This window comes from Grampus griseus (assembly GCF_964374135.1).
Source record: "Grampus griseus genome assembly, chromosome: X".
Classification (NCBI taxonomy): Eukaryota; Metazoa; Chordata; class Mammalia; order Artiodactyla; family Delphinidae; genus Grampus; species Grampus griseus.
Window position 1 is genome coordinate 32,995,613 of NC_138999.1, and position 27,791 is coordinate 33,023,403.

Sequence of the window (27,791 nt, forward strand, 5' to 3'; positions counted from 1 at the left end):
CTCATATATACATATGTGTATGTATATATGTACATACACATGTATTTACATGCACACATACATATCTTAGAAAATTGGCACAAAGTAAGCATTCTATAAATATCAGCGATCACACCTGTTATAATTTTTCTCAACAAGACTCTAAATGCTGCGCCAGCCTATCAAAAGATACCACATCTATTTAATGTTTTTTACCTAGCCCAAAGTCATGACTAGTTGGGTGACTTTTTAAAAATTGACACTTGATAACTGATCAGTCCAAAAATTAATTCACAGTGTAAAACACCATGAATTGTACTGTTATTTGCCTCTCAGTTGTAGAAATTAGTTTCATTTCACACTATGTTTAGTTGTGATTGGATCATTGTAGACTTTTTTTCTGTCATTTTTTTGTGGTTAAAGATTTAAATTTGTTATGGAGACAAGCTTTTCAGTTGACCAATGATTAGCTAATTTCTGATCATAGAAAAGGAAACAGATTGCCCCAAGGCTGCTGTTTTCATTTCCTCATGGGAGGAAGAAGCATAGCAGAGAAGAAAGGTGCACGCTCAAGGCACTGAACCTCCGCCACCATGGGGAACTTGTTTGTGAATGAGGGCCTGTCCATCTTCGTCATTGTAAGTACCCATGAGAATGAAATGAAAAATTCTCCGACTTGTTTGGGTTCTCTTGGAAATGAAAATAGAGCAAAGCTTTTTTGTTTGTTTTGTTTGAGAAATTGTGTTGAAACTGATTTATTATGTGAACATGCATCCATCTGTAAGCAGAGTGAGTCCATTCTTCCAAACTTATTCATGGAAAGAATGTATCTGGGGACTCACTTCACCTAGTTTATTTCTGGAGTTTTTAGGAGTAATAAATTAGCCAGCGTTTCACAGTGGGAGTAGGAGACATTTCATGCTAATGATCCTTGTTTACTCAGAGGCAAATTTCTCTACTTTTAATGTATTTATACCACCTAAAAATGGGCAATTGAAATTTTATACAGTTTTCCAAATAACAAATGCAAGACTGGCTCATGTGTGGGAAATTGGCCTTTATTTCAGTAATTACACCAAAAATAATTGAAGTTCTCAATTTTCTTTTTTAAAAAAGTGTCTTCTTTTCTCTGAGGTAAACTTTAGTTATTTGTGAGGTTTTGAAAAATTTAAGGGAAGGGAATTGAAAAAAAAACTATCTAGACACATATTTATAGCGTATATATGATATATATTATATTTAGCTGTATATAAATCAATATAGTCTGTCTTGAGAAACAATTTTTGTAAGTAAAGATATGGCTAATTTTCGAACAGACATGATGATTTCTTTAGTTTTTAACATAACATAGATCAACTATTTTTTTAAGATGGTGGTCTCAGCAAAGCAATCACAGACAATTGGGAAGATAGAAATGTGATTTATAAGTAGCTTTTCCAAATAGCCAACTAAAGTATTACCCAGATGTTAAAAAGAACACTTATGTATGAATTTTTTGAAAGAATTTATCATGAAGTAAATATGACTCTTTGAGCTGTAGAGGTAGAGAGAAATGAGTGGCACAGATAAAATAAAAATCACAAATATTTTGTCATTTAAAAAAAAATTAAGCCAAATCAACACTCTAATGCAATACAGAATTGTTCTGAGGACTCCAAGCTGTTAAGTTGATTTCTTATCCCCATTTGAAGAACAGATTACTCCTTTAAAAAATAAGTTCAAGTATAAACACTTTTAGCTCTTACCACAGTTTTCCCAGGGAAGTGACCTCTGTCTAAATTATACACTCATGTACTTGAAAGTGAACCCACAGCTTGGAAGGCAAGAGTAAAAATGACAAGGTTAGGAAATGGAGAAGTGGTTTTAGTACCTTCTTCTTTATAGAGACTCTTCTCAAGCATCGAAGGACATCAAATAGCCTCAAAGCACAGTTAAGAACAGATTGCTACTGTGGAGCTGAAGGTGGAGGACTGGGTAGAGTCATCGTTTGATGCAATCAGTGCTTGGGATGAAATGAGCAGTCACAATCTAGAAGGATCTCCCTTAAAAAAAAAAAAAAAAATCCCATGCCTCTCATTCCCTCATTGATGCTGAATAGTCCCTCTTTCAAAAGTGAAGCAGGGCTTCCCTGGTGGCGCAGTGATTGAGAGTCCGCCTGCCGATGCAGGGGACACGGGTTCGTGCCCCGGTCCGGGAAGATCCCACATGCCGCGGAGCGGCTGGGCCCGTGAGCCATGGCCGCTGAGCCTGCGCGTCCGGAGCCTGTGCTCCGCAACGGGAGGGGCCACGACAGTGAGAAGCCCGCGTATCGCAAAAAAAAAAAAAAAAAAAATTAAAAAGTGAAGCAAAACTTATCAAGTAGAATTAAAGCCTTGTCATTTTAGCTGATGAGACCTCCACTAGCTGGGGCGGGATGCTGTGTGGCGGAGAGAGGTAATCACACCTGTGAGAATCAAACACAAAGTCCTGCTGGTGCAGAGGACAGTATAGGAACAGATTCCTTTCCCTTCTCTTTGTAAGAAGAGTCACCTGCTGTCATCTATCAATCTAAAAGGAGGAGAAAGAAAGGAGGGGAGATAGATAATAACTCGGCATACAGCCCAAGTAGTATAACAATCACGGGGGACAACACAGGGAGGAAAGGTTACTTACAGAGAAGTGTAGTGATACTCTTGCAGGAAGGAGCTGGCTTTGTAACCACCTTAATCGAAGGCTGTACTTGGGGAAGTCCTGACCTTGGTCTGACTCTAAACTGCTGTGAAATCTACCTGTTGAAACATGACCACTTCCCGCAACCACTTCTGTTTGCGCAGCTGGTATGGCTGGGGATGAACGTCTTCCTCTTTGTCTGGTACTACCGGGTTTATGATATTCCAGATAAGTTCTTCTACACTCGAAAGCTTCTTGGGGTAAGTAGAAGTTCCATCTCCCTCGGTATTGACTGGCTCCCACGTCTAATCAGAGATTCTTGTTCCTATTCCTTTTAACATTTTAAAGAGATATTCTGACCAACCCAAAGAGCACCATCGGCCTCACTCCCTCCATTGCAACCCCCGGGCAAGAGTCTTTAGGCCTTCCAGTGTGGGACAGACAGAAGTGTGGCAGAGGGTCCCAGCAGCATCCTTCCCCTCCCAAGAACTACTGTGCTACTGTTAGCTTGAAGGAGAAATCTAATACTGACTCCGGAATGGATGGGCAGGTTGCAAAGATCGATCCAGGGGTGACACACGTGGCACAAGTGGGACTTCCTGTATTCTCTAAATCATCCGATTCCTATTAACTTTTGTGCATGAAAATCCCTGCTCCTAATGACATGTTACGAAATACTCTTCAGGAAATAAGCCTCTCCCTACATATGGAGGCTTTGAGGAACCTGCCCAAAGATCACGTTCTTTGACTCGACTGGCAGAGCAAAGGCCCCTGACTTTTCTTGGGTCCAATAACATTCTCAGTTTCCTTGAACTGACAGGGCTCTTCTTCATCATAAATGAAAATAAGAAAATAAGTACAATTACGGCTGCCCCCAGAGGATATCATTTGTTACATCATACTGAAACCATTACTTAATAATACTAATTATAATATGTACTATACATCATATGCATAAATAATTATAACATATAATTACACTACATTATTATAATTGTTGTTAACTTATTCAGGTTGATGCTGAAAAGGATGATTTCCCTTTGCATTTTCCTCCTCCAAAATATGCAACTTCTTTAGGCATTACAAAGAACAATTATACCGTACGAACTTAGTTACTGTTGAGGTTAGTCTATGTGCTAAGAAAATCTTCTTTACAAAGACCTAATTTCTATACTGAACTCTAGTTAATGATATGCATGCTTAAATATTTAGGAGGAAGTAAACTGATATCTGCAACTTACTTGGAAATACATCAAAAATAAGATGCATTGATGGATGGATAGAGGGATGGGTAGATGGATGGAGAGGTGAATAGACATGTGCTAAAGCAACCATTGTAAAATGTAAAAGGTAGAATCTTGGAGATGAATCAACAGGTATTCATTGTGAAATTATTTCAAATTCTCTTTATGTTTGAAAATATTCATAATATTTATTTTAATCTGGCCCTTGCTCCCCACCCCAACATTTTATTCATTTATGATGAAGAAGAGCCCTGGCTCTAAAGGACCTTCCTTCCCAGATAACTTCATATCTCTTTTTTTTTTTTTTTTTTTTTTTGCGGTACGCGGGCCTCTCACTGTTGCGGCCTATCCCGTTGCGGAGCACAGGCTCCGGATGCGCAGGCTCAGCGGCCATGGCTCACGAGCCCAGCCGCTCTGCGGCATGTGGGATCTTCCCGGACCGGGGCACGAACCCAGGTCCCCTGCATCGGCAGGCGGACTCTCAACCACTGTGCCACCAGGGAAGCCCCTATAACTTGATATCTCTGGAGTGTGGGCCTCATGCTGGGAAGCCTGGGGGAGTGGGTGTAGGCAAGTGGGGCGGGCGGTGTCCTGGGCGCACAAGAGTCACCCTGCTTCTTATCCTGCCTTTTCCAGTCAGCGCTGGCACTGGCCAGGGCCCCTGCAGCCTGCCTGAATTTCAACTGCATGCTGATTCTACTGCCAGTCTGTCGAAATCTACTGTCTTTCCTCAGGGGTTCCAGTGCGGTAAGAACCAACATTTACAAAGTTTGAGTTCCTCAGAATTTCGAAGGCCATCAAGCTCAATGCCGCCCCCCACTTTTTTTAACATCTTTATTGGAGTATAATTGCTTTGCAGTGGTGTGTTAGTTTCTGCTTTATAACAAAGTGAATCAGCTATACATATACATATATCCCCATATCTCCTCCCTTTTGCGTCTCCCTCCCACCCTCCCTATCCCACCCGTCCAGGTGGTCACAAAGCACCGAGCTGATCTCCCTGTGCTATGCGGCTGCTTCCCACTAGCTATCTATTTTACGTTTGGTAGTATATATATGTCCATGCCACTCTCTCACTTCATCCCAGCTTACCCTTCCCCCTCCCCATGTCCTCAAGTCCATTCTCTGGTAGGTCTGTGTCTTTATTCCTGTCCCACCCCTATGTTCTTCAGAACCATTTTTTCCCCTTAGATTCCATATATATGTGTTAGCATACGGTATTTGTCTTTCTCTTTCTGACTTACTTCACTCTGTATGACAGACTCTGGGTCCATCCACCTCACTACAGATAACTTAATTTCGTTTCCTTTTATGGCTGAGTAATATTCCATTGTATGTATGTGCCACATCTTCTTTATCCATTCATCTGTTGATGGACACGTAGGTTGCTTCCATGTCCTGGCTATTGTAAATAGAGCTGCAATGAACATTGTGGTACATGACTCTTTTTGAATTATGGTTTTCTCAGGGTATATATCCAGTGGTGGGATTGCTGGGTCATATGGTAGTTCTATTTTTAGTTTTTTGAGGAACCTCCATACTGTTCTCCATAGTGGCTGCACCAATAGGGAAAGCAAACCAAGAGTTTGTGAGGATTCCAACCTCTGTACAATATTCACAAGCCAAGCAATGCTTGATTCTCTAGTTTATTTTTATATTATTTGTTGGTGGAGCTCCTTGGGATAGCCATTTAACCTGGAACAGACATTAAAAACAAACAAACAAAAAGTAAACAACAACCAATCAACATATACCTCAACAATAGCAATAAAGTACATATGCATGTACACACACAGACATACATCATATGACATATGTATATGTATATAAGCAGAGATTTATGAGACTGACGTGAAATTTGGGAATTAATCTCACAGTGCCATGTTTCTCAAAATTTTTAAGTCAGAGAAAATCTCTTTTGTGGATAATATCCAAAGAAGATGGGATCAATGAGCTATGAGTCACTATGTAATGAATGTGACAGGTGTTATGTCCATGGAATTGAGGAGTTCAGAGCTTTCTAAATGCCCGGGGTCTTTCACCCTCACTTCAACAATCCAGAGAGCCCCTAATATACTATGCTAGAAGAAAAAAATGATTATGTAGGAAGAGCTTTTGTAATCTATAAAATGGTATACGAATTTCTTATTGATATTGTTATACAAAGATGAGAAAAGAGGAACTTGGAATCTGCACATGTACTCAAATTAATACGATACAAAGCAAAATATGATGGGTCCCACAAAATGTTACAAATAAGGAGCCACAGGGAATCCATCAAAGGAGGGGGAAATTATATCAGGTGGCGCAGGGGATGGAAAAAGGCTTCTTAGAGAAGGTGGCATCAGATATGGGCATATAAGGATAAAATAAGCCTGTACGAGATGTAAAGGAGAGAGAAAGACATTCTACATGGAGAAAACGGTATGGGCAAAAGCACAGGGAATGGTGAGGAAATCATATCCTTGAAAGTCCTGTGTGATCATGACTTGTGGCTTCTCTTTGGATGTGTTTGCCATTCCTGACCACACCATAGAGGGCAGCTCTTCCAAAGTTAGGGACTGATACCCTGGTGGGACCCATTCCACTGCCCATTAGTGACTAGTAGCCTCTCTTTTTCCTTTTAATAAGATGTTCTTTTTATATTAACTAGCTTTTAAAAAAAATTACCTATTAAGTAGAGGTCATTTATAGTGGAGAGAAGCAAGCAATCTACTTTGATGGGAGTGTAGGGATTTTAAAGGGTAGGTGTCTGAGGTCAGGCTGGAGCTTTGCTGGTAAACTAGGACCTTAAATGTATAGCTGAGATGTTAATACTTAATTGGTAATCGAAGACTAAGTGTGTGAAGGAAAGTGATCTAAACTGCCAATAACAAAACTTGCCTTGAGCTCTGCCTCATTTTCTCTAGTCTTACTAAATTCACATCGATCCTAAGGAGATTCTTTTTCTTTGAGAATATACAATACTTGATTTACTAATATAGGGTTAGCAGGCTACAACTAACAGTAGACATTGATTACAAGGATTTCCAAAATCATCTTTTTAACCTAAGAAACCACAGAGGTAGAATTCCATTTGATTGAAAAGTTTTCTTTTTTTTAAATTGAAGTATAGTTGATTTACAATGTTGTGTTAATTTATGCTGTACACCAAATTGACTCAGTTATTCATATATATACATTCTTTTTATATTCTTTTCCATTACAATTTATCACAGGACATTGAATATAGTTTCCTGTGCTATACAGTAGGACCTTGTTGTTCATCCATTGTATATGTAATAGTTTGCATCTACTAACCCCAAACTCCCCCACACCGCTCCCCCTTGGCAACCACAGGTCTGTTCTCTCTGTGAGTCTGTTTGTGCTTCGTAGATAGGTTCAGCTGTGTCATATTTCAGATTCCACATATAAGTTATATCCTATGGTATTTGTCTTTATTTCTGACTTACTTCACTTAGTATGATCATCTCTGGGTCCATCCATGTTGCTGGAAATGGCATTATTTCATTCTTTTTATGGCTGAGTAGTATTCCATCGTATATATGTACCACATCTTCTTTATCCATTCATCTTTTGATGGACATTTAGGTTGTTTCCATGTCTTGGCTCTTGTGAATAGTGCTGCTATGAACATTGGGGTGCATGTATCTTTTTGAATTAGAGTTTTGTCCGGATATATGCCCAGGAGTGGGATTGCTGGATCATAGGGTAATTGCAAAGTTTTATTGATGAACCACCTGTAAAGTACAACATCTGGTATATTGCAGGTGCCCAATGAACATTTGCTAAATGAAGTTCGGGGACTGTAGTTTTTTTATTCTCCCCCCACCCCCTGTTCAAATACTTTCTATTTAGAGGAAGTAAACCCTGAGAAACAGGCAGTGTTTTCGCCAGGACAGCCTGTTAAGAAATCCTTGTTACCCCACAGGCCCAAATTGCGATGCCATTGCGTGGCCATGCCCCATGAGTGGCACATGTTGTAATGGCCACTTTTAGGCTTCCTGTGGCCTAAAAGGAGGGAAGATCCTCATGAGAGTCTCTAAAGACAGGGTGAAATGAGGCTGCTCTTCAAATTGCAGAGACACTCAACTCTCTAACCAGAGAGACCTGTATGTCAAAGAAAATATTTTTAAAAATTAGCAGCAAGTAAGATTCTTTTACAGATGGGGTGTGTCCCTCCTCCAGATTTCCCAATCTGAAATGTTAACTGGGCAAAGAACCTTCTATTCTGATTGGGATTAAAATGAGTACACATGCTGTGACTAATGTTGGAAATTATAACACCTGCCACTTATTGAGTCTTCCTGGACCTCACCTCGTGAAATCTGCATGTCAGACCAGTGAGGTGGGGATGAAATTCATTGGGAGTGTTGGGATTCCAGCCCAGGTGCTTGTGCCTCCAGAGCCTCTTCACTTTCCTACATGCCACCTAAACTCAAAACTCTCTTGTGGCTGGGCCCGTGAGCCATGGCCGCTGAGCCTGCGCGTCCAGAGCCTGTGCTCCGCAACGGGAGAGGCCACAACAGTGAGAGGCCCGCGTACCGCAAAAACAACAAAAAACAAAAAACAAAAAAAACTCTCTTGTGGTGGTCCTACGGTCTTAGAAAGGCCATCATGTATATATGAATATTTGGGCAGGCTGAATAACCTAGGCTAGAAGTGACAGGGGTGTTGTAACTTCAAGGATTTATTAGTAGGCCTTTATGCAAACTTAACAGTCACAGAACTGGAGAAAGAAAGAAAACCACAGGGTTGGCCCATCCCAGGAAAACTAGGGGTAAAGACTCTGAGCCTGCTCTGTCGAGGGAAATGGGGAATGGTGGGACTCAGCATACAGAAGTCCCCAAAGAAGCCTTAATAACCTCAACTTGGATGGAAGTTCTAGTCTGAAGATCAGAAAGAAACAGGAAGGCAAGAGAGTGAGCTCTTTTCTCTAACCTTATATAGCCTGGGGGTCAGAGGCCCTCGATATAGCTCTATATCTGACCATGTGGTCCAGGGCAAGGCTCTTGGACTTCCTGTCTCATAGTTGTTGTTTTTCTTTTTGTTGTTGTTTTTAGCTAAAAAGCAGGTGAGATAATGCAAGTGTAAGAATGAATATGAATGATATTCTAAAAGTGTGTTAATGGACTAAGCCTGTCAACTAATGAGTTGTCAGTTAACACATATTTGTTGAGTGCCAACTACGTGCTAAGCACAGCGGACGTAGAGTGAGTAGAGAGTAAGACATGGATGAGCCATGAGCTCAGGGAGCTTAGAGTTTTATGGAAGAGATAGAAGATAAACATGTAATTTCAAAATTATAGGCAGTGCTCTACAAATCCAGTGGTGTTCTTCGTATTTATCACATATTCTACTGCCACCAGGTTTCAACATTACTGTCAGTTTCTTTGCCTGAGTTCTGTAGATTCAAGACTGGCTTTTGCAATTTCTCTCAAACTGCTTATAAATATCTAATTCAAATTCATTCATGGCACCTGTGGCGAGACCAGGTGTACATAAAATAGAACTTTAAAGTTTCCATAACACTCATGTTACAGAAGCTAATGTTTTGCCCCATTAAATATGCACTTCTTTGTTCCATTTCTCAATGCTTTGAATTTGTTTGCTCTCACAATTTGAATCGAGCATAGCAAGCTGCCGAGATAACTCAATAATCTCCCTTGCACTTGAATGTTAGCTTATTGAGATTGGGCAAGGCTCTAGTTGACAGTAACAGAGGAACTTCCCTTTAGAAGTCAATGGCAAAAAGAAGAGCAGTTGTTCGGTGAGGAAGCTGTTGTGCATGATGGCAGCTTGGGTAATTGGTAGGTGGCTGGCGGTAATTCACAAGTGACTCAAAAGCATAAAAATGGTTTCTGCATGGTAGGGAGGGAGAAAAAAGCCCTGGGCAGTCACAGGCAGCAAAGCCCTCCTTTCTACCCCACCCAGCCATCTTGCCACCTTGTCAGGAAATGATGAGGAAATTATATCTGGAAGCCCTGTATAATCATGGCTTACGGCTTCTCTTTGGATGTGTTTGCCATTCCTGACCACACTATAGAGGGTGGCTTGGAAAAATGAGGGATTGGTGCCCTGGTAGGACCTTAGTTATTTCTACTAACTCATTAGTGACTAAGAGTCTCCGTTTTTTCTTCTAATAAAATGTATGTATTTCATACTAAATAGCATTTTTTAAACCACCTATTAAGATCAGACTATTACTGAATGGACCTTGTGTTTCCCAAGCACATCTCTCCATTTTTCTGGCACTCAGTTAACTTTTCTCTAACAGTTTGTTGCTCAAGCTGATAAGAGACATTGAAATCTATTGTTTCATATTTTTGATGATCCATGTTGATGATGATAAGGGTAGAACTATGGAGACAGTGTAGAGACCATGAGGAAACCACATTCCTTTTCTTCAAATTCAGCATGCAGGAGCAAGTATCTTTTCCCCCAAAAGTTTCAAAACAATTTGTCTGGAAGTAGAAAAGAAAATCGTTTGGCATGTATAGATATGTGGGCAAATACATCTCTATAGGTTTAGAATAATTGTCTTGGGTTCTAGGACAGTGAAAATGTCATTTAACCAAATAGTTATGTAAGGATTGTTAAAAATACATGATATATTGCTCTGCACACAGGATGCTTACCCTCTAGCTGGGGAGCCATGCCATACTAGCTGAAAAGTTAAATAACGATACCAAAAAAAAAAAGCGAGTGTTTATTAAATACCTCTCAATGAATCTATGAAACAGACCTACAAGGGAATAATTATGATAAATATATAGGTGAGAAAGCTGGAAACTGAGCATATTGTTCAATGTCACACAGCTAGGTGGTAGGGCTGGGGTCCAGCACAGATATATCTGATGGCAAATTGCTTTCTGACCCTACTAATTCCCATTCTCTCATTCTTGGGACTCCAATTGCGTCTATCACTCCAATGAGGACTGTATTAAATGATCTACTTCTGTGTAACAAATTTCCACAAACTTAGAGGCTTAAAGCAACTCCCGTTTACTAGTTCACAGCTGTGCAGAAGTCCAGCATCCTGCTTGCTCAGGGTGTCACAAAGCTGACATCAAGGCGTCAACTGGGCTGAATACTCATATGCAGACTCTGGGTAAAATCTTCCAAGCTCATTCTTGTTGGCAAAATCCAGTCCCTGGCAGCTGCAGGACTAAGGTCCCTGTCTCCTGCTGACAGTTACTCTGGGGCTGCTCTCAGGTCCGAGGTGTATTCCTTGCCATGTGGCCCCTTCCATCTTCAAGCCGGCAGCAGCGTATCAAATACTTCTTGCACCTAAGATTTCTGACTGTTAGACTCAGATTTAAAGGGCTCGTGTGATTGGGTCAGGCCCACCCAGATCATCTCTCTCTTAAGGTCAGTTTGGGATTTTAATTACCTCTGCAAAATCCCTTTTTCCATATAAGGTAACGAAATCACAGGAGTGTCATCCTATCATAGTTATAGGTCAGGTCTCACCCACACTCAAGGGGAGGAGATTATATAAGGTCATTGGGGAACATCTTACAATTCTGCCTACCACAAGGACTCTACGAAGCTGTGGAGGAACCTAGCAATCAGGAAACAGGAAAAAGATATTTCCTTAACACTGTAAAAACCACAAAGGAGTAAAACAATGTACGGCGCTTGAAATAAACACAAAAGACAATGAGGCTATAAAAGAAAACAGGACAGTCAATTCTTCACCCACAGAAGTGTAAAAGAAGTGATTTCAACCAGGAAACCCTTATTTTGAGAGCCTGAGTCACCGGTGAACAGGTTGTTGTAGCTGCTGCTGGTAGGGTTCCACCCGTATTCCCTCTGCACTGTCAGTTCCAGTACATGGGGCAGCTGTCTTCTGCCAGCTCAGGTCATTCTCTGCCTGAGGATTTTCTTTCAGCCCTCTCCTGGGACAAGCTGGAAATGCCAGGGAGTTGATGCCCTGGGAAGAGCCCTCAGCCCATGATGGATAGGAGTTGGTAGAGACTACCCAAGTTTCCTAACCCCTCAGGTAACAAACCTCTGGGGGCGTATCCTACACAGTCTCCCAGAGTTCCCTGATCAGAGAGCCCGCTGATAAGATATGGTAGTGGTAGTTGATGTGCTAATACACCCTTTATTGGTTTCCTTCCCTTCCCAAACTTACTCCCTCTAACCTCACTTTCCAGATAGAGTACTTTCACTTAACTTCTTGTCTTGGTTTTTAGACATGTAGAATAATAGTGACTGTATCTTTACATTTGGTTTGATGGAAAAGGGAATGAACCTTAAAGACAAATCGTCCTGGATCCCAGCCAATGTGAGAGTTAGCTTTAGTTTTGTTATCCGTAAAATAAGGACAGTAATACTTATCTGGTTACATTAAATGAGGCAATGATTATGGGTAAACTGCCTGGCTCACAGAAGCCACTCAATAAAGCCTAAATGTTTTTTCCTTTCTCTGAAGTCTTCAGTGTCTTCCTTACTGGTATTTCTGCAGTTCCAGGAACCTGCTTTCATGATCCAAACAGCCTGCCCTCCCTAGATGTAGCTAACTCAGAGGTAGTGGAGTAAGCACAATTTTCTATGCAATTCTATTTTTCTATAAAACCAGAACATTTTATTAAAAATAAATAAGCCAAATATTTAACACCCGTATATTGAAATTGAATATGTTTGGAACCAGGTGTTTAAAATACCTGAGCTTTTTGTTTTGTTTTGGGGGTTTTTTGCACTTCACTCTGTTCTCCTTAGAAGTTTTCTGAATCTCTATGGCAGTACATCTAGCCTTGGAAACAAAGCATCCAGAGCGAGCACTTGACCACTTTTCAGAGAACAAAGCTCTGTCTGATTCAACCAGAAACCAGGTTTTGTTTTGTTTTTTTCCTCTACTTTGGGAATTGACATGAATCCAGATTCAAACCCACATCTTCTAACATATGTCGGTAGGACAATTACACTAACCAGTTGACCAAAATGCCATTTTAATGCCAAGGTAATCATAAAAGGTATGAAATATCAGAATGTTGATATCTCTGGCATCAGAGAGCCTGGGTTTAGACCTCAGCTCTGTCACTTATTAACTATGCAACCTAAGGGAAGGTAACTTCTCTATGCCTTTGTTTCCTCATCTGTCATGTGGTGATAATAGTGGTACCTCCCACATAGGATTAATGTAAGAATGAAATGAGTCGATGCATGTAAAACACTTAAAGCAACTCCTAGGGACTTCCCTGGCGGTCCAGTGGTTAAGACTCTGCACTTCCACTGCAGGGGGTACAGGTCCGATCCCTGGTCAGGGAACTAAGATCCTGCGTGCTGCACAGTGCGGTCAAAAATTTTAAAAACAATAAAAAAAAAACACTTAAAGCAGCTCCTTGCACAAGTTCTTTGTAAGTACTATTATAATTTTTGCTATGATTATTTTGTTAATGATCTCCCTTGTTATGTTGTCTCTATCAACATATGCAGGTGGACACTTTTTTTCTCCTCTCATAGTGTCTATGTCCTGGAAGGGTGCTCTTCTAAAACTATTCACTTGTTCTAGAACTGTTCACTTGTCTGTATCCCCATGGACTTTCAGGTCTTTGAGGGCAGCCCTGTCCTTTTAAAATTTCTATATCCCCTCGTTATTAAATAAATTAATCTGAACTAGAAACTATGTAGTTAGATGTTTTCTGTCCAAATTCATATTTTATACAATTAAGCAATGGATTCCATGAGAGGCTTTTTATGTTAATAGTACGAGAACCTAAAACATTGGTTAAGCCAGCCATGCCACTTATTGGCTGTTTGACCTTGGGAAGATGACTACATCTATCTGAGCCTCAGTGTTCTCATCTGTCAAATGGGTAGAATGATGTAGTTTTTAGGGTGGTCATAAGAATTAAATGAGATGATATGTGTCTAATGCCTGGCACAGAGAAAACTTTCTTGTTAACAATTACGATTTCATTCTTTTCCCTTTAATCCAAAGTGCTGCTCAACAAGAATTCGAAGACAACTGGACAGGAACCTCACCTTTCATAAAATGGTGGCATGGATGATTGCACTTCACACTGGTATGTTCATTAAGATATTTGAGATTGCAAAGGAAACTTGGAACCAGAGTGTTCCCTCTAAGATATTTTTAAAATAAGGGATCAGCCTTTGCAGGTAGATTAGGTGGTGATTGGATGTGTACTTTTTGAATGAGTTCTATGAAAAAATATTCACCCCTCTTTCTGCTATCCCAACACTAGGATTTATTCCTTCAGGTCTTAAAACTTTTTCCCCTTAGACTCTTCTGATAAAATCCCAGTGTATTCACCCTTTTATACACTTTTTAACATCAAAATTGTTTGTTAGTCCACATATGAGAGCTTTTATTCATTCATCTTTTAAATACTTGGTTGTACATGTAATTCATGGATTTCTTGCAATAATCCTACAAAGGCCATAGCCCATAAGTTGGGAGTTTCTTAAGATAGCCTTTATTAGCTAAACACTTTCTTTTTATTATTGTTTATATATATATATACATATGTATATATGATAGTATTCATGTGTTTATGTATATTTTGTGTTATTATTATAATTATTAAGGTGGTGGTGGTGGTGTAAGAAGGGATCCTTATCAAATCTCCACTAACTTACCGTAGAGTCAGGGGCTGCAGCCAGAAACCCAGCTACAAATAAAATTGTACACACACTTCACCCTCTTTGTTTCTCTTCTGTGCCCTCTTCAGCGATTCACACCATTGCACACCTATTTAATGTGGAGTGGTGTGTCAATGCCCGAGTCAACAATTCTGACCCTTATTCAATAGCACTCTCTGACATTGGAGATAAGCCTGGTGAAACTTACCTCAATTTTGCTCGACAGAGAATTAAGGTAAGCCTCTTATTTCCTGATTCAGATGTTCTGTAGACATTAAAACTGAGGATTAGATTTCAGCGAGTGAAGAATTCTACTTGATCAGAACAATGACAAAAGTTGACTATCAGAGGGACAATTCTGTAGGTTCTAAGAATGTGGCCACAGAGAAAATGTCTCCCACACTCCTGATCCCATATGTAGAGGGTCACTAGATGTTCTCCAGTTTCTTAAAGTCACCTATCAGAATGTGTATATGTGGAGCCTGGAGTAACACAGGCTTATCCATGGCAATGCCCAACAGTCAAAGAAAGCCAGGAACATAGTCTAGTCAAACAAAGTTGGGTTTATTACTTACTGCAGCAAAGAGACCTCACACTATGAGGAAGTTGGGGGCATCTCAGGAGGGTGTTGAGAAAGGCTTGCTGTGGGACTTGTGTTAGATGATTCAGGAGGGGTTTCAGGAAGCAAGCATTTCCTCTGGATCAGGTATGGTCAGGAATTGGGGACAGTTCCAGCGTTGGGTATCTTAATAATTTTTTTTCTAGGAGGCAGAAGAATGGGGTTAAATCTGTAATAGGTCAAGAAGCAGCAGTCACCCATGTTTTTGTCTTGGCTCAGATAAGATTTCAGAGTGGTCTCGTTTTTGTGTCAGTCCATCACAGTGACAGAATGACCTTGTCTGACGTTGGTGTTCTATGAAATTGTTTATGTGAAATAGGGAACCCTCTGGCTGAGGTGTTAATACCAGGTCAGCCACCAGCTGACATCTGTCAGCAATGCATTTCCTCTTTCTTGCCTACAACATCTGAGAGGTGGCCTATGTCTGCTAATTGCTCCAGGGGCAGCCATCTGGGGAATCGTCAGGCAAGGACTTTTTCCCTTCCAGCAGCTGCTGAGGCTTTCTACACTCAGAGGGAGAAGCTCTAAGTCATCTTCATGTGCCCAGTGGTTTGGGAGGATAGCCGAATCACATCACTCACTATACACCGAATTCCAAACATGTTTCCTTGTCTGTTTAGAATAGATTACAAGAAAAGTTCCATGATTTTGTAGAAATAATTATCCTCAGGCTGATATAAAAAAGTGTGCCTGGTCTATTTAGGGACAGAATTAAACCACATCAAATAAAATAGAAATTGTTTTTCTATAATGTCTTGGATAATTTTTCTTTTACTTGTTCATTGTACAATGATACGTAAGGGTGGCAGTGTGAACATATCGAGTGAGCTGACACTGCAGTGCTGTGCCCAGATCTCTTCAGATCACTTTTACTATGTCTGTGCTCCCCTACCCTTCTGTGTGCTTTCACTTTCAATTTCCTCTATTTGCTTTTGCTCCTCAAAGGACTGCCCTGGGGCTACTGGAGTCCCTTTGCCCAAAGTCCCTTTGCCCATATCTGAAAGGGCCTGGATAGCTATCTCACTGAGCAGCTCTTAACCAATAACTGATGGGTGCAGGCCATGAAAACCCAGCTTCCTTGCCTTGAGTCAGGATAAACTCTAAGGTGTAATTTACCCTCCACAGTTCCCCTGCAGCATCAGGCTGAAGATTTGGCCCGAGATCGTCCTCTTACCTGACTTGTTCCTCTTTCCTATCCTATTAACCATCCCCTTACCAGCTTCTTCTGGAGCACATTCTTTCTAAATCCTCATCTCAGGATCTGCTTCGGAGGAACGCAGCCTAAGATGTTAGGCATGCACAGAATACATTTACAAACTAAGCACTATGACACTTTTCAAATCAAAGGGAGAAAGAGCTTCAGAGCCTGTTAGGACATATAGTTGATACTTTATTTGATACTCCCTTAGAACTCTTTCTGTGTATCAACTGATATTTCCTATGATACCTCAACCATGTAAGACTTTTTTTTTTTTAACATCTTTATTGGAGTATAATTGCTTTACAATGGTGTGTTAGTTTCTGCTTTATAACAAAGTGAATCAGTTATACATATACACATGTTCCCATATCTCTTCCCTCTTGCGTCTCCCTCCCTCCCACCCTCCCTATCCCACCCGTCCAGGTGGTCACAAAGCACCGAGCTGATCTCCCTGTGCTATGCGGCTGCTTCCCACTAGCTATCTACCTTACATTTGGTAGTGTATATATGTCCGTGCCTTTCTCTCGCTTTGTCACAGCTTACCCTTCCCCCTCCCCATATCCTCAAGTCCATTTTCTAGTAGGTTTGTGTCTTTATTCCTGTCTTACCCCTAGGTTCTTCATGACATTATTTTTTTCTTAGATTCCATATATGTGTGTTAGCATACGGTATTTGTCTTTCTCTTTCTGACTTACTTCACTCTGTATGACAGACTCTAGGTCTATCCACCTCATTACAAATAGCTCAATTTCGTTTCTTTTTATGGCTGAGTAATATTCCATTGTATATACGGAGATGGAAACAACCTAAGTGTCCATCATCGGATGAATGGGTAAAGAAGATGTAAGACTTTTTTAAATTTGGAAATATCTATTCCAATTCTATACCACTCTGTCGGGGGGATGGTTAGGCTAATCTAAAGGGGGGATGAAAACGCCTATTGCCTTATTCACTGGACACTTTATAAATAGGTAGCCCTGCTTTTGAGAGCCTACAAATAATGTGTGTGTGTGTGTTTTACAGAATCCTGAAGGAGGCCTGTACGTGGCTGTGACTCGGTTGGCAGGCATCACTGGAGTTGTCATCACACTCTGCCTCATATTAATTATCACCTCCTCCACCAAAACCATCAGGAGGTCTTACTTTGAAGTGTTTTGGTACACACACCATCTCTTTGTGATCTTCTTCATTGGTCTCGCCATCCATGGAGCTGAGTGAGTATTTAAACTCCAAGACCAAGAATTTTATGTCCCTCAGTTTCCAGATGTGATGCTCTGTTAGAGGCACAGTGACCTCCCTGTCTTTGTGTGACCTTAGCCTGTCTGCTGAGGAAATATGAGGGGAAAACAGAAGTCACTTTGATAGAAACCACTCAGCACCACTTTAGTTTCTGGTACCCGACTCATAACTATTCATAGTGCGGTTATTTATAGCAAGCTGGAAAAATACACCAAAGTTTTGAATATCTTTGCAAGCGTATAGAAAGCACGCTGAGAGTGCTGGCAGGGTCTTGGATGTCTCCAATGATGTTTCCTGTGGCTTAATCCCTAGAAAATTAGACAAGCTCCCAAACCAGAGAGGTTAATGATTAATCAGGTGAAAGGTTTGCTGTCATTCAATGAGTTTTTTTGTTTGTTTAATTTTATTTATTTTTGGCTATGTTGGGTCTTCGTTGCTGCTCGTGGGCTTTCTCTAGTTGTGGCGAGCGGGAGCGACTCTTCCTTGCAGTGTGCGGGCTTCTCATTGCAGTCGGTGGCTTCTCTCGTTGTGGAGCACGGGCTGTAGGGCTCAGGGCTTCAGTAGTTGTGGCTCGCGGGCTCTAGAGCGCAAGCTCAGTAGTTGTGGTACACGGACTTAGTTGCTCCACGGCATGTGGGATCTTCCTGGACCAGGGCTCGAACCCGTGTCCCCTGAATTGGCAGGCAGATTCTTATCCACTGAGCCTCCAGGGAAGTCCCCGTTCAATGAGTTTTGATTCAAGCCAATCATTCACTGATTGCCTGCTGTGTATGAGGACCTATCTCAGGCACTGTGGGGAATACTAGAAGGAGAAATACACGGTTATTGCCTTCAAGCATCCTAACGTAATAATGGGGAAAGCTAGCTTCTACTGAGCATTTGTTACAGACATGAAATGTTTCTTTTAATCTCCAAAAGGTAGAGATGCCCTTACTATCCCCATTTCCAGGGGAAATTGTAGACAAGGAAACAGACCAAAAAAGGTAAAGTGTGTAGCCAAGCCACTACCAGTTTATCCGTGGCATAGCTGGGGTTGGAGACCGGATGGGCTAAGGCAGGCCATGATGAATGCTCTCATAGAGACACACGGTGCCTGGATGTGTGGCTGGGAGAGTTTGCCTTATTGGGACCCTTCTTTCATACCAGGCTTCCTTTTTCTACTCTTTCACACTAGCTGATTCTCCCACCTGCACGCAAAAAGCAGACCTGGGAAGTTCCCCGGTGGGTATGGGGCTCCAGATAACTAAGGGTGGAGGAAGTAGGTGTCAAGGCTCAATGACTCTGGTCTGAGTCAAGTCAGCCTAGAAGTGGCTGAGACCTAAAAAGGGGAAGAGTGGAGAGAAGCAGCCTGTGGCAACCCCTCATGTGCATTCTTTTTTTAAATTTATTTTATTGAAGTATAGTTGATGTACAATGTTATGTTAGTTTCAGGTGTACAGCAAAGTGACTCAGTTATACATATCCATTCTTTTTCATATTCTTTTCCATTATAGGTTAGTACAGGATACTGAATATTGTTCCCTGTCCTCAAGTGCATTCTTGATCAACTTGCTGACCCTGACGCCTGGTCATCTCTTTCTAAGCACTGAAAAATCTGTGTAGACAAAGACTCTCTTAACTCTCCTAAAAGCATTTGAGTATCTTTAAATGGGACTCGGTCATCATCCAGCTGTTTCAGAAAATCCTAGAGAAAAAAAAACAAAACTGAATTTCTTCCCCTCTCTAGCTTAGTAATTCCACCACTTTACGTTTGTATAGTTTCATAGATATGTATTTTCCTCTGGAGCCAGCAGAGGAGATATATGTACCCCGTTCTCCATCTGAGGAGAATCTGCTACTTATGCTGGTGGGCTGGTTGCTCGGTCTCCTGGCTAGGTAGCAGCTGAACTGGGATTAAAACTGACTTCCGGTCATGGCATTGAGAAGAGAAGGAGAAAATCCGATTTTTTTTCTATCACTTACTCCCCAAGTAAACTTGAACATTAAGAACTTTAATAGTTATCATTTGTTGGACGCTGACTTTGTGTCTGGCGTTTTATATGCATCATGCCAGTTGATTACTAAAACGAACTTTTAATGAGGCACTTATACCTATCTTATAGCTGAAGAAACTGAGGCTCAAAAGAAGTTAAATAACTTGCCTAAGGCCACCAAATTAGCAAGGGGTGGACGCGGGATGTGAAACCAAGGCTGTCTGGCTTGGGTCCAGAATTGCTTTCACCAAATCATTCTGCTTCTAGTTACTTGGTCTCTCTAAGCCTTGGTGTCCTCATACATAAAATGAGAGTACTAATACTTACATTTCAGGCCTGTTATGAGAATTACCTGAAATAATTTGTGTACAGTGGCTTTCCCAGGCTTGGCATGTGATAGATGCTCAATACATGGTAATTCTCTTCCCCAAGACCTAGGGATAGAAAGCGATGGTTAATGACCTTGAATTAAAACATCCTCTGAATATACCAACTGGCATAATAAATTTTAGGTCCCCCAAACAAACTTTTAGGTCCCCCAAGCAAAGGGCCTTCTGTGTCTCTTCTTATTATATATTCTGAAGACCTTGTCATTTATGTTCCTTCAGGTCAGGGACATGACTTAACTTTGTGCCTCCCTCCCTCTGTTCCCACTCAACCTGCATTGTCTTATGTTTTAGTAGTTGCTCAATTAATATTTATTGAATTGAAGTGAATGGGCTCCGAGCACTTCAAGGGACACACCAGCAGCATTGATGTCTGTGAGAATGGCATAATCTCTACAAAATTAAGTCGTCTTGAGTGGATTTCAACGTTTTGGTTGAATTTAGACAATTTTGAAACAACAAATAAAAGATTTGTACTAAGCCTCAGGGCTACTGTATATGGTTGTATGGGTTGTCAACTACATAAGGGTGCCTGGCCAAGGGGAAAGAAATTAGCCCATGCTCTGCTGGCCAAGCTCTTACCTCTAGAGCTGTCCTCAAAGAGGGGGCATCTTGTTCTAATTTGCACAATGGTACTGTATGGGCCCGCGGTTGCTCTGTTGGATTTGCAGTTTTTCTCTTTTTATTTGTTTGTTTATAAATGAGAATAATACTTGAAACAGAAGCACAAATGTTGCCTTTCAGAAAACATGTACTGATGATCCAAAACTTACCCTCTATAATGTTACATATAAATATCCTTTGTGCCACTGTACATATTTTTTTTCTTTTTCTTTTTTTTTTGGCTACATTGCAGGGCATGTGGGATGTGGGATCTCAGTTCCCCGACCAGGGATCGAACCCACAACCCCTGCAGTGGAAGCGTGGAATCTTAACCACTGGATCGCCAGGGAAGTCCCCATTTTTTTTTTTCTATTGCTAAAGATCATGAATTTTCTTTCCCTTCCTCTAATCTATTTGGAGGGGGCAAGAAGTATTACTTTTAAGTGAAAAGTATAGGAACCATATGAGAATACTAATAAAAATATGTCAGAATCTCAGAAAACTAAGAATTTAATCTCTTGTTTCTAAATGGTCTGGACTTACATTTCCTCCTCAGGCGAATTGTACGTGGGCAGACCGCAGAGAGTTTGTCGAAACACAAGCCAAGAGAATGTTATCAAAACATCTCACAATGGGGAAAAATAAAGGACTGCCCAATCCCAGAGTTCTCTGGGAACCCTCCTATGGTATGTACAATTCATTGTAGCTATTATAGTTTCATTACCAACAATCTTCAAACTGTGTCTAAGAAAGAGATACAAATGTCATAGAGTTGTCCGTTATGAATGTCACGGAACTGCTAGGATGTTATAAGTATCCAGTGTTTTTCTGCTATGCTTATTGTCTAGAATTAGTTCTTGAAAAGTAAGCTTTACATTAGTCTGTTATGAACATCCTGATATAAAACTTGGAAAAGTATTGTTTTTTAAAGTGCTTTTGGGTTCAAGAAGTTCTACCTCTTCTCTTCTGGTTGTGATGGCCACAATAATACCAGTTAATGACTTTCAGAGGGATTCCATCCTGAGCCGAGTTGGAAAGCTCAGATTACGATTTATAAGGAGGCAGGAGCCTCTTCAGATTCCAGGAAGTAGGACTTTCTATACAGCTTTCAGAGCTGGGAAGGAAATTTGTGAGGTGGCACATAGGGCTGCCATTAGGTATCAGGAGGTCCCGTCTATGAGGCATAAAGGAGGCTGCAGAGCCAGGGTCATGCCATCGGCACTTCATGGTAGAGCAGGAGTGTGGCAAGGATGACCAAGGGAAAAGATGCTGAAATATTTACCTTTTGTTGGGAGCTCTGAAGAACTCCGTTTTGTTTATTCTCAATATCTCCGTTCCATGAGTGAGCAGTGGACGATGTGATCTTCATACCTTTTCCCCCATTGGCAAGCAATATACTTTATTGGTTATTATGCTAGCCATTGGTATAAAACTAAGCAAAAATCAACTTTTGTACAGGGCTTCTGAACAGGATGATTATTTTGTCCTTAAGCACAGTATAATATAAAGGCAAATTTCCCATCCCATTTTCTCCTTCCTTTTTTCTGACTCTCATAATATAGGAGTACTCTTCCTCTAGAAACAGCATGCTGTCTGCAGACTCAACATCTTTCAGCATCCTTGCTCATTAATGAAAGCAAGCAGACACATCAGTGAACTACCCCCACTACATGCAGACATCAATAGAAAGGATTAAAAGGGAACTCTATTGCAGGTCCTCTTATGAGCTGGGGAAGGCACATTTCCTTGAAGACAGCTAAGTCAGAGCGCTGCTACCTTCACAGGCATCTACCTCAGAGGAGCTCCTGGGTTTCTGGGGAGATTAGAAGTGATGTCCAAGACCTGGCTCCATTCAATGGGGCCCCAGGTGGCAGCCAGGACATAGATGGATGATGCTAGACCGTTTGAAAAAACTGTCCCATGAAAATGAAGGCCAGTAGCAGAGCATTTATGACTTCCGGGCAGATATTCTTCAGCTTAGGCTGGAGATAGGGACATTTGGGTGCTCTCAACTTCCAACAATAACTTTCTTAAAATTTTTCATAGAAAGATCATAGGCGAGACTATGGGAAGCACTCTGGGATTTTTTTCCCCTCTTGGAATCCCTTCTGGAATGTTGTATTTTAGATGATATCGACTTCTAAAATTCTTTGCTACTTCAGATACTCATCTAGGAACCTAACTGACTGAATCCCAGGATGGATCTGTTTGGCCTAAATGGTTTTGTATAGCCAGTAGTGCCACGGGGTAATTCCAGTGTTCTGAAACACTGCAGATTCTGACAAGAGAGCACCCTAGAGAAAGTACATTGCATAGCTCCTAGAACTTGCCAGGATATTGGAGGAAGAGCTAAATTCTAGTGTGAAATTTCTCATGTTGCAAAGAATGAAGCTTTGGCTACGTGACCAAGAGAAAGTAATTGCAACGTTGCATTAAAAATATGATGTTGTTGAAATGCTATCCTTTAGAGAAATGTTAATTCTGAAACCAACCTTACTCTGCTGTAGGGTTATTGCAACTCCTATTGCGACAATAGGAGGAAATCCCATTCTTGTGGGCAGTTCCTCTTGGGAAAGTTCCATACTGTAGATATAGTTCCCCAATGTGGGCAAGGAGAATGTTCATTTTTACTGGCTCAAAAATTTATTTTAACTTTAGATATTTTAGAAGAAATTTACTAGTCTATCATGGAATATTTAAACAAACCAAAAAAGGTGAACTTCTAAAATGTTTTGTCCCCATGAATCTTTTATCAAGTACCGCCCCTTAACACATCCTTTTTTCATTGTTTGCTCTGATTACAGACTTGGAAATGGATAGTGGGTCCCATGTTCCTGTATCTCTGTGAGAGGTTGGTACGGTTTTGGCGATCTCAACAGAAGGTGGTCATCACCAAGGTATTGGCTGGGTTAGGAATTACTAATACTATCTAACTATATCATGGACAAGTCTATCCAAGTTCTCTATATCATTGTCAGATCTCACTTTTACTCAGTTTATTTTGATTAAACTTAGGGCAGAGAGATGACCTACAGTTTGTTTCAATGTACCTAGCTTGATAATCAAATGATTGGGCCTTTTTTTTTTTTTTTTTTTTTTTTTTTTTTTTTTGCGGTACGCGGGCCTCTCACTGTCGCGGCCTCTCCCGTTGCGGAGCACAGGCTCCGGATGCGCAGGCCCAGCGGCCATGGCCCACGGGCCCAGCCACTCCGCGGCATGTGGGATCCTCCCGGACTGGGGCACGAACCCGTGTCCCCTGCATCAGCAGGAGGACTCTCAACCACTGCGCCACCAGGGAAGCCGATTGGGCCTTTTAATTGGGGAGACTAGAAGTTAACATTTTCTGTTGAAAAGTGAACCCAAATGTTTTGTGTAAATGAATCCCTGTGTGTGTGTGTGTGTGTGTGTGTGTGTATGTAGAGGGGAGGAGCATAGAGAGATGATGTGATTAGTTAAGAGTAAAGAAGCAGGGCTTCCCTGGTGGCACAGTGGTTGAGGGTCCGCCTGACGATGCAGGGGACGCGGGTTCGTGCCCCGGTCCGGGAGGATCCCACATGCCGCGGAGCGGCTGGGCCCGTGAGCCGTGGCCGCTGAGCCTGCGCGTCCAGAGCCTGTGCTCCTCAACGGGAGAGGCCGCAACAGTGAGAGGCCCGCGTACCGCAAAAAAAAAAAAAAAAAAAAAAAAAGAGAGTAAAGAAGCAAAAGAGGTGAGTTCAAAAGGTCATGCACTGAGCCTTAAAATATTCAGATGCCAAAAGAACCAGGGAACCAAGGGCGGGTCTCTGTGCTTTGTATACAGTCACAGAGTATCAGAGTTAATGTACTCAAAGTCTCAAATGAGCTAATAACTAAACTGCATTTAGAATTGAATCCGCTAACTTCAAGTATATAGTGGTTTTTCCCCACACGTCTATGCTGCTTCTTATCATTAAATAAATAAATATCCAACTAAATAAATAGAAACGGAATTGCCTTATTATAGTTTCAGGAAACATCAGACAGGACTATTTTTATCAAATAAAATTTAATTCAGTTCAGTTCAGAAAGTATTTACCAAAAGCTTACCATGGGTTGCTTTTGCAAAACACAAAAAATCTTCCACTCCACCACCCTAGCTCTTCTTTCTTGGCATCTATGGAAGGTCATAGTAAAGTTAGTCCAGCTGACATTGGAAACCTTGAAATATAGGAAGCCACAACAGTTCTCCTTTTATGATATTTATATTGTACTATGAGAAAAAGCCCACAGATCAGCAAAAAGAACCACCACAAAATTTCCCGTACTAGACTAGAATGAACTAACCAGACAAGTATTTCCTCTAAGCCTATTTCTAAGGCAAACTTGTTTGCCTGTGAAGAAAATAAGTATTCATTTTCTTCTCATGTAAACACACATAAGAAACAAGGTACTATCCAAAAGTATTCTGGTGACAACGCTGTCCACTAGTGCATTTTATTCCCTTCTATCCCGATGTTCCCTGTGGTAGCAAAATTGCAATATGGTGGAACTCATTCTCACCACACAAAATTGCAACATGAGCAACATAATTTTCAAACTCATTTTCATCCATTTTTATTTTCTGTTTCAAAATGAAGCTCTCCACCTCCTTATTTCAGTGATGAAGGGAAGTTGGTTACAGCCTTGTCATATAACTTAAGTTTGAATCACAAGTTTTAGAAATGCTTGGCAATTTTTCTTAAAAGGATTTCCTATTGTCCTACTCCTCACGGGTGAAAAGAAAAGCTCGTGTATATCAGTCAACATTAGGAATCTGCTATTTTGTTTCTATTGATTTTTCTTTCCTTTGATGTCCCTTGGTTTGTTTTCAGTTGCACATATAAAGTCCCTCTAGGATCTCAGGAATCATCAAAGAAACATATTACTTTGTATATTACAATGAAATCATTTTGTTATTTACCAACTTACCAGTTGATGGACATTTGGAGTGCTTCCAATTTTTTGGCTATTGTAAACAAAGCTGTTATGAACATTCAGGTACACGGAGAAGGAGGATGGCAACAGGCGGGTGGGGCCTGGCTTTGGGAGAGATGGATGGTGTATTCCCCAGGTAGGGAGAAATGTAAAAACAATGCATGGAGTCAGGCAGGTTCAAGGTGGGACTTGGGACAAAGACAGACCAGCACCTTAGGCTTGGTTTGGGCGATGTTGCTATATTATTAGCCAATGGGGTCTCCTTCTGCTTCTGTCCGGCTGCTAAGGCTCTTGATCATCCCTTGGGGAGATAGGAAGGCTGAGCAGGAAACCATCTCTTCTTCCTGTTTCTAGCAACTGCCTTGTCTTCTTAGAGAAAAAGAAAATCACATTAAGCTGGTGTCTTAGGTTGGATTCCCTGGCAAAGATTCTGAGACAGAGAACTGCATGCAGAAGTCTTATCGGGGCATGTTCTCAGGAGATGAACCTGTAAAAGAAAAGAAAGGCAGGATTGGGGGAAGGAAATTGCTGGCCCGAAGTGGTTGCGACTGCAGCCTCAGCTGATCCTACAGGAAGTGCTGCAGCTGCGATGGCCCCTGGGAGTTGTCCCAAAGTGAGGACAAGGGCCAGGCCTTTGGATCCCTGCCCCAGCTCACTGTTGGCCATGGGCGACAGCCGAGGGCAGTTGCCAGTGAGAGGCAGGTTTGCTGGAAGAACTGCTGTGTTGGCCCTGAAGAAGGGACCTGTGTGGGGCATCTTAGCTCAGCCTTTTATCCATACGGATACTGAAAAGGCAAGTACTGGGGGAAAGGTTCATTTCCAGAGACACATTTTGTTCCATAGGTGGTCACTCACCCTTTCAAAACCATCGAGCTACAGATGAAGAAAAAAGGATTCAAGATGGAGGTGGGCCAATACATTTTCGTCAAGTGCCCTGTGGTGTCCAGGCTGGAGTGGCACCCTTTCACCCTGACCTCTGCCCCCGAGGAAGACTTCTTTAGCATCCATATCCGCATCGTGGGGGACTGGACGGAGGGACTGTTCAAAGCTTGTGGCTGTGATAAGCAGGAGTTTCAAGATGCCTGGAAACTACCGAAGTGAGTACAAAGCGCCTATTACAAAGGTGCATCAGTTCAGGAAAAATGTCACTCTACTAGCTCCTGAGTCTGACGAAACATACGGATTCTATAGGGAGCTATCTCGGTGTTCCCCGTTTTATACGTGTGCTGTGCTTATGCATATATGTATAAATCTTATATGAAATATAAAATGTTTGAATCAAATATTAATCATGGATATTCCCCAGTGCCTATAAATTTGTAAGGGTCAAGACCAAGGTATATTAACTTGCAATCAAAGCTATACTTAAAATTTCATTGGTGTACGTTATTTGAGGGTAAATGCCAGATGTTACTCACTTGGCCTCTTTCTTCCCACACGCCTTACATGGTGTCAGGCACTTAGTAGATGCTGAAGAAAAGTATGTCAAATAACTCAATGAATAGACCAACAAAAAGTAGAGATATTAAATTTATAAGATATCATGACATGGAAAATTCTCACTTTAATGTACAGTGTAAGCAGGAATTTCAAGTGTGGGCTCACCTGGCAAGAGACACAGACATTTGTGTGTGTGTGTGTGTGTATGTGTGTGCGTGCGCGCGTGCGTAGTGAGTGAACGGGGTTGGGGACATGAAAAAAATACCCCTGAGAGTTACCAAATGTTTTCAGTTAGCTAAAAATTCCTCTTCTTACTTCCAACCCCGATGTTCACACCGAGTTGGTTACTTGAAAGCTATCTCACAGAACAAAGTGTCACATCAATACATTGTCCCAGTTTGAAGTGACGTGTCGCACACCTGCAGTGATAATGTGTGCCCCATCCTCCTCTGAAGAGCAAGGTGTCCGTGTAACTATCTCCCCCATGCTTCCCTCCAGGATAGCTGTTGACGGGCCCTTCGGCACTGCCAGTGAAGATGTGTTCAGTTATGAGGTGGTGATGTTGGTGGGAGCAGGGATCGGGGTCACGCCCTTTGCATCCATTCTCAAGTCGATCTGGTACAAGTATTGCAATAAAGCCCCCAATCTGAGGCTGAAGAAGGTAGGTTCTTTTCTTTTTCAGAGGGCTTGGAGCATTCACCACAGTCTGCCAAGTGAAGCCTCAAAGAGCCTTCAGGGCAGAGGCTGGCAGAGACTGGCGGAAGTGGAGACAAGTTCTAGGTAGTTTCAGAGAGGCAGGCTTTGCACAAAAGGGCTGTTTGATAAGTCAAAGGTGCTTCTGGGGATTCCCTGGCGGTTCAGTGGTTAGGACTCAGCGCTTTCACTGCCAAGGGTGCCGGTTTGATCCCTGGTCCG

The 27,791-nt window shown here is 41.5% G+C and overlaps 1 protein-coding gene across 1 annotated transcript in view; it reads left to right on the top strand.

Moving 5' to 3' along the window:
• Window positions 1-521: 521 nt before the first annotated feature.
• The window catches only part of CYBB (cytochrome b-245 beta chain), a gene marked incomplete at its 3' end in the record, with an annotated part of 33,291 nt that continues 6,021 nt past the window's right edge, over window positions 522-27,791 (top strand). Inside the window, exons 1-10 of the mRNA XM_082681916.1 lie at window positions 522-617; window positions 2,793-2,888; window positions 4,509-4,619; window positions 13,822-13,906; window positions 14,573-14,718; window positions 17,327-17,517; window positions 21,061-21,190; window positions 23,309-23,401; window positions 26,280-26,533; window positions 27,375-27,537. Coding sequence (XP_082538042.1) covers window positions 573-617; window positions 2,793-2,888; window positions 4,509-4,619; window positions 13,822-13,906; window positions 14,573-14,718; window positions 17,327-17,517; window positions 21,061-21,190; window positions 23,309-23,401; window positions 26,280-26,533; window positions 27,375-27,537 — 1,314 coding nt within the window. The 5' untranslated portion in view covers window positions 522-572. The remainder of the gene's footprint in view (window positions 618-2,792; window positions 2,889-4,508; window positions 4,620-13,821; window positions 13,907-14,572; window positions 14,719-17,326; window positions 17,518-21,060; window positions 21,191-23,308; window positions 23,402-26,279; window positions 26,534-27,374; window positions 27,538-27,791) is intronic.